This window comes from Acomys minous, assembly GCF_964271855.1.
Source record: "Acomys minous genome assembly, chromosome: 2".
In the NCBI taxonomy this organism is placed as follows: domain Eukaryota; kingdom Metazoa; phylum Chordata; class Mammalia; order Rodentia; family Muridae; genus Acomys; species Acomys minous.
In genome coordinates, this window is record NC_140484.1 from 114,568,213 (window position 1) to 114,583,300 (window position 15,088).

The window sequence follows — 15,088 nt, forward strand, 5'->3', positions numbered from 1 at the left end:
ATTGCAGTGTGACATTGGTCCTTCAGAAAGCCATGAGTTCAGTGGCTGAATGGGTTAATTTATTATAAATAAATGTTAGGCACGCCCTTCCAGTCCCCATGAACAAATCAAAGGCTCCGGGAAGCCCTGTAGCCTAAAATCTCTTTAACTCTTTGCAACCTCGCATTGCCCAAGCTTACTCAAGCACAGACCTGTTTTGTTTCACCTCTTTTAAGTTCCATGAATGTCACCAAATCACCTTTCCTCTGAGCCCAATTCGGAAAATGCCAGTGTTCTGGAAAAATTTAAGCATGGCCACTTTCTTAACCTCTGTAAGCCCCAGTTCCCCCATCTGTAAAACACATCTGCTTCATACCCACGTTAGAGGTTCTTCTGAGTATTAATTGAGACACATAAAACGTGCCTGGTACAAACAAATGCTGGGTAGATGTGACCTTCCAACTCCCTAAGTCCACATAGGTCCCTGGGTGATAATGTTGGTGCTGAGCCCCGGAAGGAATGTGAATCAAGTCCCCAGCAGTCACTGTGTTCCATGCGGGAGCAGGGGAGCTAAGAGTGCTTGTGGGCTTGGGGAGGCTGAGCCAGCTCTCTCAGTCAAGGGAAGGGAGAAGTTCCTCACAGACCAACTAGCTCAGCCCAGCTCAACTGTGACATTGGTTTTTGTTTTGTTTTGTTTGTTTGTTTTTTTAAGCAAGGATGTCCCAAGTCCCAGGAAATTGCCACTCTGTACAAAGTGGAGCAGCTGGTCTCATTGCCCAAGATGCCAAGAGATCTAAGAGTGTAGCCTTGGTAGGGGTGACTGTGTGAGGCTGGGGCCCATAGGGGTATGTGCCACATAGGTGGGTGACCAACCCTGGTGATCAGGGTAGGGGTGCCAGGTGCTCTGCCCCAGAGAAAAGAGAACAGGACTGTTCTGATGACACCCATGAATTGTCACACCGCCATTGATTGCCTCTGTCCCCAGGGGAAGTGTTCTTCGCCACACGCCTGGAGCAGTTCACCTTCCAGGAAGCTCAGGCCTTCTGTGAACTTCAAAACGCCACCCTGGCTTCCACCGGCCAGCTCTACGCCGCCTGGAGCCACGGCCTGGACAAATGTTATGCTGGCTGGCTGGCAGATGGCAGCCTCCGATACCCCATTGTCAACCCCCGGCCTGCCTGTGGTGGGGACAAACCGGGCGTGAGAACTGTCTACCTCTACCCCAACCAGACCGGCCTCCCAGACCCACTGTCCCGGCACCATGCCTTCTGCTTCCGAGGTACTGTAGTCACCCCCATCTGCCTGAAAGAACATCCTTATGGCTTCTTCTATAAATAGTGACAAATGGTTCCTATTTTAAAGGAAGCTGCATACAAATATTAATTGGGGTAGTGTATGCGACACCCTCAATATGTGTTTATATATAGTGTTTACATACTGTTTTAATTTGTACGTTCTTATCACGTTCTCTTCTACTTGTACATATTTTTGTAATGGTTTTAATCAATTAATTCCGTAGTCCTATGCCAAGCACAGGCCCCTACGTGCTTAATTGACTCATACTGTGCAGGCACTACAACTATAATACCAGCCGTCATTACCAGTTAGACAGTTGAGAGCAGTGCACTAGGCTCTGGTGGGTTGAATTCTCACATTTTCCACGTAGGATGATGATGCACCCACCAGAATGGAGACTGTAGACTACCAAGGGCTGTGGTTTCAACATAAGACAGCAAAGCTCCGTGTCCTTAACAACTTCTTGTGGATCTAGAATTTTTATTTTTTAAGATTTACTTTTACCATTTTTAATTATGTATGGTGTGGGGGGGGTGGGGGTGTGTGTGTACATGAGCACACACGTGCATGCGTGAGTGTGAGTGCAGATGCCCTGAGAAGCCAGAGGCATCAGATACCCCTGGAGATGGAGTTCAGGCAGTTGTGAGCTGCTGCCATGGGTGCTGGGATCCAAACTCTGGTCCTCTGTAAGAAAAGTATACCCTCCTAACCCCTGAGCTATCTCACCAGCCCCTCAGGATTGCTTTTAACTGAAGGGGGAAAAAACTGATGTCCTCCAAGTTTCCCAGAATTCTGGGGACATCTTTTAACCTTTTTTTTTTTTTTTTTTTTTTTTTTGGAATTTTGAGAAAGGGTCTTATGTTGCCAAGGCTGGCTTTGAACTCCTGACTCTCCTGCCCTCAGTTCTTAGTATTATTATTACTGGCATGTGACATCATGCTTGGTGGTGAGGAGTCTTATTTTTTTATGTGTGTAATTTTAACATTTAATTTTCATTAAAAACTTCAACTAACATACACAGTATTATATTTCATTATGCCTTCTCTTTTATCTGGTTGCCTAGCTTTATTTTTTAATTAAAAATTATTATCATAGAACATATTTTGATCATGTTTTTCTCCTCCCAGGTCCTCCCCTCCTCCCTACCCATATGACTTAATGTTTGTTCTCTGTTTGCTCACTTAAAAAGAAAGAAGGAAGGAAGGAAGGAGCTGGAGAGATGACTCAGTGATTAATAGCATTGGCGGTTTTTCCAGAGGATCTGGGTTCAGTTCCCGGCACCCACATAGCAGCTCACAACTGCCTGTAACTCCAGTTCCAGGGGAGCCAACACCCTCACACAGACATAGATGCAGGCAAAACACTAATGCACATAAAACAAAGATAAAACATAAACAAAAAAACTCTGCTAAAATGAAAATCAAAACAAAGAAGCAAAAAACCAATAAGACATAAAATGTCAAAACATCTTTTAAAAACCTCCATGACTGCCACAGCATTGAGGGCAGCTTATGCTGAATAGGAACACTCTAGCTAAAAGAAAGAAAGAAAGAAAGAAAGAAAGAAAGAAAGAAAGAAAGAAAGAAAGAAAGAAAGAAAAGAGAGAGAGAATAAATAAATAAATAAATAACAAACAAACCCATAGTTTGTTTAAAAGGGCCGATCCCCTCCCAAGGGAGTTATTGAGGCCCTCATCCCAGATTAGGTCATTACAGTGGGTGACGGAGAGGTCAAGCTAGTACACTGCCTAGTAAATTTCCAACCATAACTTCCACCACCCACCCCAGACATTCAGTGGGTTCAAACCTCTTGTTTGTTTGTCTGTTTGTTTTAAGAGAGAGTCTCATTATGTAGCCCTGGCTATCCTGGAACTTGGTATGTAGACCAGGCTAGCCTCTAACCAACTCATACAGACCTTCATGCCTCTACCTCCCAAGGGCTGAGATGAAAGGGGTGTGCCACCATGCCAGGCTTTAAACCTCTTATCACCCTGTAGAGTTCTGGTTCCTTCCTTCCTTCCAGGTTGCTGGCTTCCCCCAAATCCTGCCCTCATTCTACCCTCACTCTGCAGATGCCGTGATTGCTGTGTGGAATTTAAAGATGAGCCTCCTGTTTAGGGAAACTCGCATGCTCAGAACCTAGTTCTGCCTTCATAGCGGCCAATATCATGTTAGATCTTGAACTTAGAGATTCACCCTGGTATTTCTGAGTCATTGGTCTTTGGCAAATCACATAACAAGTCACCACTTGTTAGATGGAGTCTCATCTTTGTTAAGGTAAAATGTGTTTATAAGCATAAATGTTTTAGGACCGGCATATATGACAGACTATGAGGGGAGAGACACCGCAGACCGTTCTATCCTAAGCTGCTAGAGATGGCGGGTGCATGGTGACATTACACAGTAGATACAAATGGCACACAGATGTCTCACTGACTCAGAGATTGGGTTAGGTCAGCAAGGCTTTTGTACTGGCCAAGCGTACTCGGGGCTCCCCTTGCTCCTCTATTCTTGAAGGGAAGGGCAGGAATGGGCTATGGTTGAGGGCACGACCTCACCTCCTGCATCCTCTTCAGGTGTGTCAGTGGTACCCTCTCCAGGAAAAGAAGAAGGTGGCACACCGACATCACCCTCTGACACAGAGGACTGGATCGTCACTCAGGTGGGACCTGGTGTGCATGCTGTGCCCCTGGAGCCCGAGACAACAGCGGTACCAGATTTCACCACTGAACCAGAGAGCCAGACTGAGTGGGAGCTGTCCCACACCCCAGTGAGCACATCTCCAATGCCAGGTGGGCATAGTTGGGCCCTGGGGCTTGCCCTGAACCACACACCTGCCTGCTATGTAACACCCAAATGAGGAAGGGAGTCATGGCGTGTGGGGGAGGGGGGTAGGGGAGGGGGCGGGGGAGACACTTGAACTCGCTATATAGCCCAAGCATGACTTGAACTTGGAATCCTCCTGCCTTCAGCATCCTAAGTAGCCTGGGTTACAGGTCTGCACTCCAAGCCCAAATACAAGTTGCTTTGAAAGTGCCAACAAAAACAAGGCAGGGGTCGGGGTGTAACTGTGTTTAAAACAGTGGGGTTGTGGGGTTGTTTTGCCTTTCTTCTCTACTTTTCAGATCCTGGTAATAGCAGCCTCAGCTTAAAACAATGAGGCGTCTTTATAAGCAGCCCCATGTGGCCCTCCTGTCCTGGAGACAGGCTCTCCCCCTCCACCAGCACCAGTCCCTAAGCCAGGTCAAGACAGGCTCTCCCTCTCCACCAGCACCAGTCCCTAAGCCAGGTCAACCAGCTTCTCTATCAGCTAAGGGCAGGGGTAGAGACTTGGAGTTTGCTTGTTGACCAAGACTCCAGGAGACACTGAGGATGCTAGCCCCGGGGACCACATATCAAACCCATGGGTTAGATATAAGAGATCATACAGAAGCATTTGAGAGGGGATTTTGGTTTTTTCAGGGGTGGCCCCCACTTCCAATGGGTAGTATAGATCGTGGCCCTTAGAGTCCCACAAGGCACAGTTGATATAGCCTGTGGACCTGGGATGTAGTAGGAGCTTCCCAGCCCATTCTCCTTTGATCCGCTTTCTTGCCCTTCCTTTTTTCTTCCCTTTCTTCCTCTCTTCTTCCACTGTCCCTTTCCTTCTTTTTTGACCTCCTTTGCCATAACACTTCAGTATATCCCTTAGCAACCATCTGAAGTGTGCCCACACTCTTGACAAATGTTTTCCATGGAAGGGAGGGAGTTCAGATCCATGTTCAACTTTGAAATGGGGCACAGTCCACCCTTCTGCACTTCACCTTGGCTTCCTTCTTTCCTCCAGGGGTCCCTACCACATGGCTTACCACCATCCCAGCAGTAGAGGAGCACACTGCCCCTGAAGAGCCCTCTGCCTCCGAACTGCCTTCCACCTCCGAGGGGCTATATACACCTTCACCTGCAGTGCCAAGCTGGACAGAGCTGCCAGGCTCCGGGGAGGCATCAGGGGCACCCGACCTCAGTGGCGACTTCACAGGCAGTGGAGAACCTTCAGGGCACCTCGACTCCAGTGGGCAGCCATCAGGGGGCAGTGAAAGTGGACTTCCCTCAGGTGACCTTGACTCCAGTGGCCTCAGCCCCACAGTGAGCTCAGGCCTGCCTGTAGAAAGTGGATTGGCCTCCGGGGATGGAGAAGGAGGAGTCCAGTGGTCCCACACTCCCACGGTGGGCAGGCTGCCCCCTGGAAGCGGAGGCCTAGAAGGCTCTGCCTCTGCCACAGGAGACCTGAGCGGGCTGCCTTCTGGCGGGGAAGTTACAGAAACTTCTGCTTCTGGGGCAGAAGATATCAGCGGGCTTCCTTCCGGAAGAGATGGTCTAGAAAGTTCTACCTCTGGAGTAGACGATATCAGTGGGATGCCTACTGAAGGAGAAGGTCTAGCAACCTCTGCCTCTGGAGACCTCAGTGGACTTCCTTCTGGAGAAGGTCCAGAAACTTCTACCTCTGGAATAGAGGGCATCAGTGTACTCCCTACCGGAGGAGAGAGTCCAGAAACATCTGCTTCAGGTGCAGAGGATGTCACCCAGCTTCCTACTGAAGGAGGAGGTCTAGAGACTTCTGCCTCTGGAATAGGGGACATCAGTGTGCTTCCTACTGGAAGTGAAAGTCTAGAAACTTCTGCCTCCGGAGTGGAGGATGTCAGTGGCCTTCCTTCTGGGAGAGAAGGTATAGAGACTTCCGCCTCTGGGATAGAGGCCATCAGTGTGCTCCCTACTGAAGCAGAAGGTCTAGAAACTTCTGCCTCTGGGGGGTATGTCAGTGGCCTTCCTTCTGGAGGAGAAGGTCTAGAAACCTCTGCTTCTGGAGCAGAAGAACTTGGTGTTCCTACCAGAGACGGTCTGGATACGTCTACTTCAGCAGTAGATGTTACCAGATTTCCTTCTGGAAGTGGGGATCTGGAGACCTCTGTTTCCGGGGTAGGTGATGACCTTAGCGGGCTCCCTTCTGGAAAAGACGGCCTTGAGGCCTCAGCTTCTGGAGCTGAGGACTTTGGTGGGTTGCCTTCTGGAAAAGAAGACGTGGTAGGGTCTGCTTCTGGAGCCCTGGACTTTGGCAAGCTACCTTCTGGAACTCTAGGAAGCGGCCAAACTCCAGAAGCAAGCGGCCTTCCCTCTGGATTTAGTGGCGAGTATTCTGGAGTGGACGCTGGAAGTGGCCCAGCCTCTGGCCTGCCTGACTTTAGTGGACTTCCATCTGGGTTCCCAACTGTCTCCCTAGTGGACAGTACTTTGGTGGAAGTGGTCACAGCCACCACCGCCACTGAACTGGAAGGAAGGGGAGCCATTGGCGTCAGTGGGACAGGAGAAGTATCAGGGCTGCCCCTCAGTGAGTTGGACAGCAGTGGGGATGTTAGTGGTCTCCCTTCAGGAACTGAACTCAGTGGCCAAGTATCCGGATCTCCTGACGTCAGCGGGGAAACATCTGGGTTGTTTGATGTTAGTGGCCAGCCATTCGGGTCTCCTGACAGCAGCGGGGGAACATCTGGGAGTCCTGAAGTCAGTGGCCAGCCATCAGGGATTCCTGACATCAGCGGGACAGCTGAAGTGACTGAGCTTAGTGGGCTGTCCTCTGGACAACCAGATGTCAGTGGAGAAGGATCTGGAGTGCTCTTTGGTAGTGGCCAGCCCTCTGGCATACCTTCTGTGAGTGAAGAAACCTCTGGGGTTCCTGATCTTAGTGGGCAGCCCTCAGGTGGACCAGTGTTTAGTGGAACAGCACCCAGAACCCCCGACCTGGCTTCTGGCACCATGAGCGGCAGTGGAGACTCTTCTGGCATTACATTTGTGGACACTAGTTTTATTGAAGTGACCCCTACCACATTTAAAGAAGAAGAAGAAGGCTTAGGATCTGTGGAACTCAGCGGCCTCCCTTCCGGGGAGATGGATCCATCTGGCACATCTGGGATGGTGGATGTCAGTGGACAATTTTCTGGAGCAATCGATGCCAGTGGAGTCACGTCCCCTACTCCAGAATTCAGTGGCCTCCCAAGTGGAGTAGCTGAGGTCAGCGGAGAATTGTCTGGAGTTGAGACTGGGAGCAGCTTTCCCTCAGGAGCATTTGATGGCAGTGGACTTGTCTCAGGTTTCCCTACTGTGTCTCTTGTAGACAGAACTTTGGTGGAATCTATAACCCAGGCTCCAACTGCTCAAGAGGCTGGAGAGGGGCCTTCGGGCATCTTGGAATTCAGTGGTGCCCATTCTGGAACACCAGATATATCCGGGGACCTTTCTGGGTCTTTGGACCTAAGCACACAGCAGTCTGGGCTGACGGAACCCAGCCCAGAGCCACCAAGCTCTCCATATTTTAGTGGGGACTTCTCTAGCACCACTGATATAAGTGGAGAATCCATAGCTGCCCCATCTGGCAGTGGGGAAACCTCGGGGCTTCCGGAAGTCACTTTAATCACTTCAGAGTTAATGGAGGGTGTGACTGAACCAACTGTTTCCCAGGAACTTGGCCAAGGGCCTTCTATGACTTATACTCCAAGGCTCTTTGAGGCCAGTGGGGAATCCTCAGCATCTGGGGACCTTAGCGGAGCCCTGACAAACTTCTCTGAGTCTAGCGTAGAAGCATCAGTCCCAGAAGCCAGCAGTGAGTCCTCTGCTTACCCTGAGGCTGGAGTGAAAGTGTCTGCTGCCCCTGAGGCCAGCAGTAAATTGTCTGGCTCCCCAGATCTTCATGAAATCACCCCTGCCTTCCATGAAGCAGATCTGGAGATGACAACCTCAGGCATGGAGGTGAGCAGCACCCCATGGACCTTTCAGGAAGGCACCACGGAGGGATCTGCTGCTCCGGAAGTGAGTGGAGAGTCTATCACTACCTCCAATGTAGACATGGACACTTCAGGTGTGCCCTCTGCCACTCCCATGGCTTCTGGAGACAGGACTGAAATCAGTGGCGAGTGGTCCAATCCCACCTCAGAGTCGAATGTTGTCATCAGCGCCACCATGCCAGAGTCCTCTGAGTGGGCCCAACCTACCCAGCGCCCTGCAGAGACACATCAAGAAATGGAATCCTCAACCCCCTCATACTCAGGAGAGGAGACCCCAACAGCAGAAGCAACCCTATCCCTGACAGACGCCCCCATCCCATCTTCTTCAGAAGGGTCAGGGGAAGCAGAGGCAACTGCTGCAGGTACGGTTGGGGTTATTTTCCCTTTAAACGTGTTTGGGATGCAGGCAAGGGTAATCCAGAAGGGGGCACAATAGCTCTAAAGTTCAAAGATCAGCTGGGCCGTGTCAGAGGATGTTCCAAACCTCCTTGAGCCTTATCCATGGAGAATAGTACCAGAGAAGACTAAATACAGATTTAGGATATAGATGTGAACAAAGCAAGCAGTGAGCATCATGCCTGCTCACAGCATGAACACATGACGATGAGTGACTTAGTTCCGCTGGGGTACATGAAGACTCACACGTGGGCTCCACCATCTCTGCTTGGCCCAGGAAGAGAGTACCTATTTAGGTAGTGATAGAAATCATGTTTGCATACCTGTCCCCGAGTGAGCATGAGATGACAGAGTGCATCTGCTAGTGCCATTTATGCCCAAATATTTATTTTGTGTGGGGCTAAAAACCTGCCCAGTTAAAGGAACTCTGAAGTCTCACTTTGGCTCTGTTGTGCCTTCAGACTGTGTTCCCAACCCATCCCAGTCCACCAGGACTCCCCTGTGCTATTGCAGTGCCTCACCTTGACCCACACCCAGCCACCAAACAGCTTTAGACTTGGGAACACTTGATCCTCCCACTGTATGGGGACAGTTTTCACAGTCAGAGAAAAAGTACTCACATATTGGGGGATAAGTAAACAGAAAGGCAGATCCCTTAGGAGTGAGATGACTCAAGGACTTGGAGGATCTCATCACCCATCCATGAGAGCTCAGAGGCTGTTCTGGTCTCCAGGAAGCTGGGTCCCTGACATTCACCCTCTAGGTTCTGTCTAGAGGAGCCCTGAGGCCCAGTGACACACTGGGAACATGCGTGTGGCCCACTGGCCATACTAGCAAACCCTGTGACATAGGGAAGCTCTCATTAGCTATGAGGGTGCAGACAGGTGCTAGACAGGTTGACTCCTGTAGTTACCAGAGGGGGACTCATGCAGAGGCAGGCCAAGGTCAGCCAAGAGGAAGAGGTAGATAGTGCCAGAAATAGAAGGCACAGGTTAAACATGATTCATGCTTCCGGAGCATCTAATTGAAAAAGAAGATTAGGAGTAAAAAAAAGTCAAGTTTAGCGATGCACTTGGTTAGTAGTCATCCATTAGGCCACTGGTTGGTTGTCTCGTGAGTAGGGTTCAAAATACTTTTAGGTTCTAAAGGTAAAGTGAGACTTCCATGGCTGAGGAAATGGCTCAGTCAGTAAGAACTTGACATACAATAATGAAGACATGAGTTCAGACCACTAGCACCCATGTAAAAAGCTGGGCACAGTGGTGCTCATTTCTAGAGACCCTGTCTTAAAAAGAAAGGCGGGGGAGCCATAGAGGAAGATGCCCACCATCAGCCTCTGGCTTCCACCACTCACACTCACATGGAAATGAGCAGTTGCATACACACATGAGCACACACCCACCTGAACACACACACACACACACACACACACACACACATACACACACATACATACACACACACACACCCCAAATAAGCAAACCTTGAGACTTCAAAGAAACTTTGAACTTGGGGTGAACATCAGTAAAGCAGACACTCCCCTGCCTTGGTGTAGAATTCTTGATGGGAGCTGTCTCTCATGACAAGAGCAAACTCCATCAGAAGAGCCCTTATAGCCCTCCTGGTTTGGGTGGGAGCCAGGTTCTTTTCTCACCACACAACCTATGAAGTCACAGCTGTGACCAGTGACATATCTCCCATAGACTCCCATCACCCTAGAGGCTCTGCTTGTCTTTTGCCGTGGTCTAAGAGCTGGTGAATGGGTGGGGAGAGTGGGGTCCTCTGATTGGAGGTGGCTCCTCAACATGATGCTCAGACTCCACCTCCCACGCTCTGGACTCTTCTCATCCTATCTCCTCAAGATCAGTGCTGCCCAGTACCTTCAAGCCCACATTCTTGGGTTAAGTCTCCCCACTTCCCCCAAGGTCCTTGCCCCAACCCCTAGCCTCTCTCTCTCTGCTAAGGCAGGGTCTCTCAACAAAGAGCTTCATTCCTGGGACACACTCGAAATGGACAAATGAATCCTAGAAAAAGTCCAACTAACTAGCTTGACCTGCCAGCCAGGTGGCAAGCCTCTGCAGCCTTTACACCACACACAGAAGACTCTGTGTTCCTAGATGTTAATACGGACACATACTAACACCTCACTGTATAGTACACCCTTATACGTAGTGAACACGCCTCATGCTTAGCACATACACAGTAAATGAGTGTGTACAAACAGTGTCAGCTATCTACCCACTCTTCCCTCGTTGGGGTCGTTCCCTGCAGGCTAGAACCTGAGGGCATTGTGGGCCCACAAGGACAGAGAATGTGGACTTTTCTTACTGCCCAGGGGACAATCTTGCCATAGGCTCTAGTGAGTATGTGGCCAAACCCCTCTGTACCTGGGTCCTCCACTCTTAGCAACTCCTTCCAACCTGCAAAAGTCACAAGCCAGATAGATTTGTGACCTCAGTTGGGCGTGGTGGCGCACACTTGTAATCCTAGCTCTGGAGGAGCAGAGACGAGAAGAAGCCAGCCTGAGCCACGTATTGAGATTCTGGCAGGAAGTAGGGGTACGGAGTAGCCCCAAAAATTAGCAAAAGTAAGTAGCAATAGAATCTATTCTTCCCAGCACAGTGGCTCTTACCTATAGCCCCAGTCCTGGCACTCAGGAGGCTGAGACAGGAGGATTTCCAAGAGTTCCAGGGCTACAGAGTGAGGCACTGTCTCAAAGGGAAAGAAGGAAGGAAGGGGGGAAAAGGCGACACTAGCGATCTGCGAGGAGGACACCCTTTCTGATTACCTGTGTCTCCCTCACTCTCTGCCCCCACTGCTCTTTACTTCAGATCCTTCCGGGGCCACAGGTACCGAGACCCGACATTATTCCTATGGTATTTGAACATCCAGGGGGTTCTCTCCCCAGGAGAGGAACTGGATTTAGTCCTAAAAGAAAACATTTGGCAGTAACTGTCACCTTGCTTGGTCAGTATTCTGTCCATAAACAAAGTTCTTGATAAATTAGTAATCAGTACTTTTGACATCAGAATAAATAACTAAAACCGTGTGTGGTGATGCACACCTATAATTGCAGTGCTTAGGAGACTGAGGCCGGAGGGTCACAAGTTCAAGGTCATACAGGGCTAGGCAGTGATTTGAAGCTAGCCTAGGATCAATTAGACCCAATCTCAAAATAGATATTATAATAATAATAATAGTGATGATAATGATGATGATGATTTTTTAAAACACTGGCTTCAGGAATGCTCAGTTCTTAATCTGGTCCAGTTAAAAAATTAGCAGCCTCAGGGCTGGTGAGATGGCTCAGCAGGTAAAGGCATTTGCTGCCAAACCTGACAACACGAGTTCGATCCCCAGAACCCGAAGGAAATAACCAACTCCTGCAAGTTGTCCTCTGACCTCTACATTCATGCCATAATGAGTACCTGCTACACACACACACACACACACACACACACACGTTAATCAATTAGTGCAAGAAAAACCAGCAGCCTCTTCCCTTGGCACTGATGGTGCCCACACAAAATGGGCTTTTCACTGGGCCTCCATCTCAATGCTTCCTAGCATTCCCAGGAGAGTGCCTAAGATGGATCCGGCCGGGGCTTCACCCCGAGCTGTTCTGAGGCTGTTAGTCTGGAGAGGAACTCCATGGCTGATGTCTTCTCAAAAGTTGCCTTTATTTTTTTTAATTAACCACTCCAGTGTCTATAAAGTATAGCCATGGTTGAAAAATACCGTTCTAACCAGATTTCACATCCATTTTCACTATGCATACCAGACCAGACTGGTCTCGAACTCATGGCTCTCCTCCTTACCTCAGCCTCTTGAGTGTTAAAATCACAAGTGTGAACCATCATACCCAACAAATAGATATAATAGTAGATTATATAAAATATACCTTCTTGACTTCATTTCACCACAAAGTCCATAGGCAGTTATTAACTATTTCAGCTAGCAACTAACTGAGGTGAAAAGCAGCACACTGAAGATACACTTAAGACCAACCTTTAAAATATAGACGACTTGAAATGCATAAGCAATGGCTTACTTTTAAATGTAAAGATCCTTTTTTTAAATGGATCTTTGATAAATATACTTTTATAATTCTGCTCTCTTCTGTGTAAGATACCCAACCAGAAAGTCAGAGTCTTAGAGTTTATATTAGGGTAAGAATTTTTTTTTTCTGTCTTTGAAAAATCTCCTGTCCTTATCTCTGGAAAGCTATACCTAGGGCCCTCAACTACACCTGTCCAGGCAATGCACCGAGTAACTGAAGAGTGCTGTGGGGACTGTAGGGGTTGTTTTATTTGTTTCTTTGCTGCGTGACACACTGTTTGGTTGCGTTATCGCTTGAGGAAAACCACTTGCTGTCGCCCTCCATTCAGCACTTTCCATGAGCTATAAAAACCTCTTGGTCACTTGGAGGTCATGAGCTCTGATTTAGGTCAAACCTGGATAAGACCTACTCACAATGGAGGCCTCCAGTGTCTGAGTTAGATGCCAAAGTGGCTATTTGCAAGTCCGTCTCCTTCAGACTTTTTACTAGGAGGCCCACAGTTATTGTCTCTCCCAAGTTAGAGGCATTGCTTGGGGGCCTTGCTAAAGAAGCATACAGCACACACACACACACACACACACACACACACACACACACACACACACATACACACACACACACACACCTCTATTTTCAGTGACTACGAGTAAGTTCTTGGGGGAGAAAGCACAAATGGTAACAAGATGCCGATGGTCCAGGAGCTGGGTCTTCCTTCCACCTGGGACAGAGACTCAGCTTCCTGTTTCGTTTCCTGCCTCTCCTCCGTCTCTTCCTATCTGTCTTCCAGACTTGCCAATGTGTGCAGGCCACTCCACTTGTTTCCCTGAATGCCAGTGGCAAACTAGTGTCCGTACCCCTGCAGCATGAGGATCATAATGGGGAAAGGGCTTACCAGACATTGGTCCCCTCGCTTCCTCTCTTCTTCCATTCAGGCTGACATTTACTCAGAGCCATCCCTCCCCCACACTTGCTACCACCTTGTCTAGAATCCTCCAGAACAATGGTTCTCAACCTTCCTACTGCTCAGACCCTCTAATACAGTTCCTCATGTTGTGGTGACCCCGCCCCCAACCACACAATCATGTTCATATTACTTCATAACTTCAATTTTGCTACTGTTATAAGTTGTAATGCAAATGCCTGATATGCAGGGTATCTGATATGTGACCCCTGGGAAAGGGTCATTGGACTCCTCCTCCAAAGCGGTTGCAACCTACTAGTTGAGAAACACTGACATTTAAGGTTCCCAACCACGACTTTTAGTCCCAATAACCAATAGATGTTCCCAATGCCCAACACAGAAGGAGCTATACAATTAGATCCAAAATGGCTCTTTAAAAAAAAAAAGATTTATTGGTTTATTTATTTATTATGAATACAGTACTCTGTCTGCACATGCAACTGCAGGCCAGAAGAGGGCACCAGATCTCATTATCGATGGTTGTGAGCCACCATGTGGTTGCTGGGAATTGAACTCAGGATCTTTGGAAGAGCAGTCAGTGCGCCCAACCCCTGAGCCATCTCTCCAGCCCCCAAAATGGCTCTTGTAAGAAGAAGAGGAAGTGAAGTGCTCAAGCGCTTCTGAGCAAACCGTGGGCAGGACACTAGCCCTCTCCCATTGTTGTAGACTCTCACTTGGCCTCTCTAAAGCACCCGGTACGACATAGCTCTCAGGACTGTGGCTCTTCTTCATCTTGGTATCTAGGACCCTGAAACACTTCTCAATCTTCATACCCTGGCCAAACACAGAAGGGAAGCAACACAACTTCCCATATCCCTGGCCAGATGAGAGTCCTCCCGAAGCTTCTGGGGCCACCCCATCCCTGCTCTATACAGCTGCTTTAGCGCCTCCATTTGCTTACTGCCCTTGCCCTAGTTGCTTCCCATCCCCCACACTGAAGCTAATGGACCAAAGAGAACACAACCAGCTTTCCTGAAACAGGAGAGCTGCCCCCCAGCTTCCACTCTGCCGGCTGACCTGACCTATTGCTGCTGCTACTGCTGCTGCTGGGAATCCTGGTGCATGCTGGGAAACCAAGTGCATGCCGGGATTTCAGTCAGTTCCTCCGCGCACTTTGGGGTTGCTTGGAACTGTGAGTTTCTAATCCATGGCGCGGTGCTTCTTGAAGTGGAGCTAAGAACTTGACCGGAAGAGGAGAGATGCCAGCGATATGGAGGCGAGGAGGAGTAGCACGAGCTCAGCAGGGTACCTGGGAAGCAGGCATCCTCACTCTGCGAACTGCATAGACTTGGCCAAGATGATCAGAGCTTGAAGATCCAAAGGAAACTTCATTGACCATCCTAGCATACGACTGACGTAAAGGTCTAGATTGCTGTTTTGGGCAGTGAGATCTAAGTCCTAGAATGAACTAAAGTCCTGTTCTGAAGACAGGGTTCTGGGTGAGCCTGAGGAGACCATCCATCAGCTGACCATTGGATCCTGGATCTCCAGTAAACATAACCGCATGTACCAAGAACTAGCCCCTTCCAGGTTGGAGATGTAGCTCACTTGATGGAGTGCTTGCCTAGAATGTGCAATGGATTTG

At 49.0% G+C, this 15,088-nt stretch overlaps 1 protein-coding gene across 2 annotated transcripts in view; it reads left to right on the forward strand.

Moving 5' to 3' along the window:
- Positions 1-15,088, forward strand: part of ACAN (aggrecan) — a 64,691-nt gene that overhangs the window by 41,730 nt on the left and 7,873 nt on the right. For both annotated transcript variants that reach the window (XM_084773589.1, XM_084773590.1), the window contains exons 10-12: positions 965-1,258; positions 3,851-4,066; positions 5,101-8,448. In XM_084773589.1, the coding sequence (XP_084629715.1) occupies positions 965-1,258; positions 3,851-4,066; positions 5,101-8,448 (3,858 nt within the window). The remainder of the gene's footprint in view (positions 1-964; positions 1,259-3,850; positions 4,067-5,100; positions 8,449-15,088) is intronic.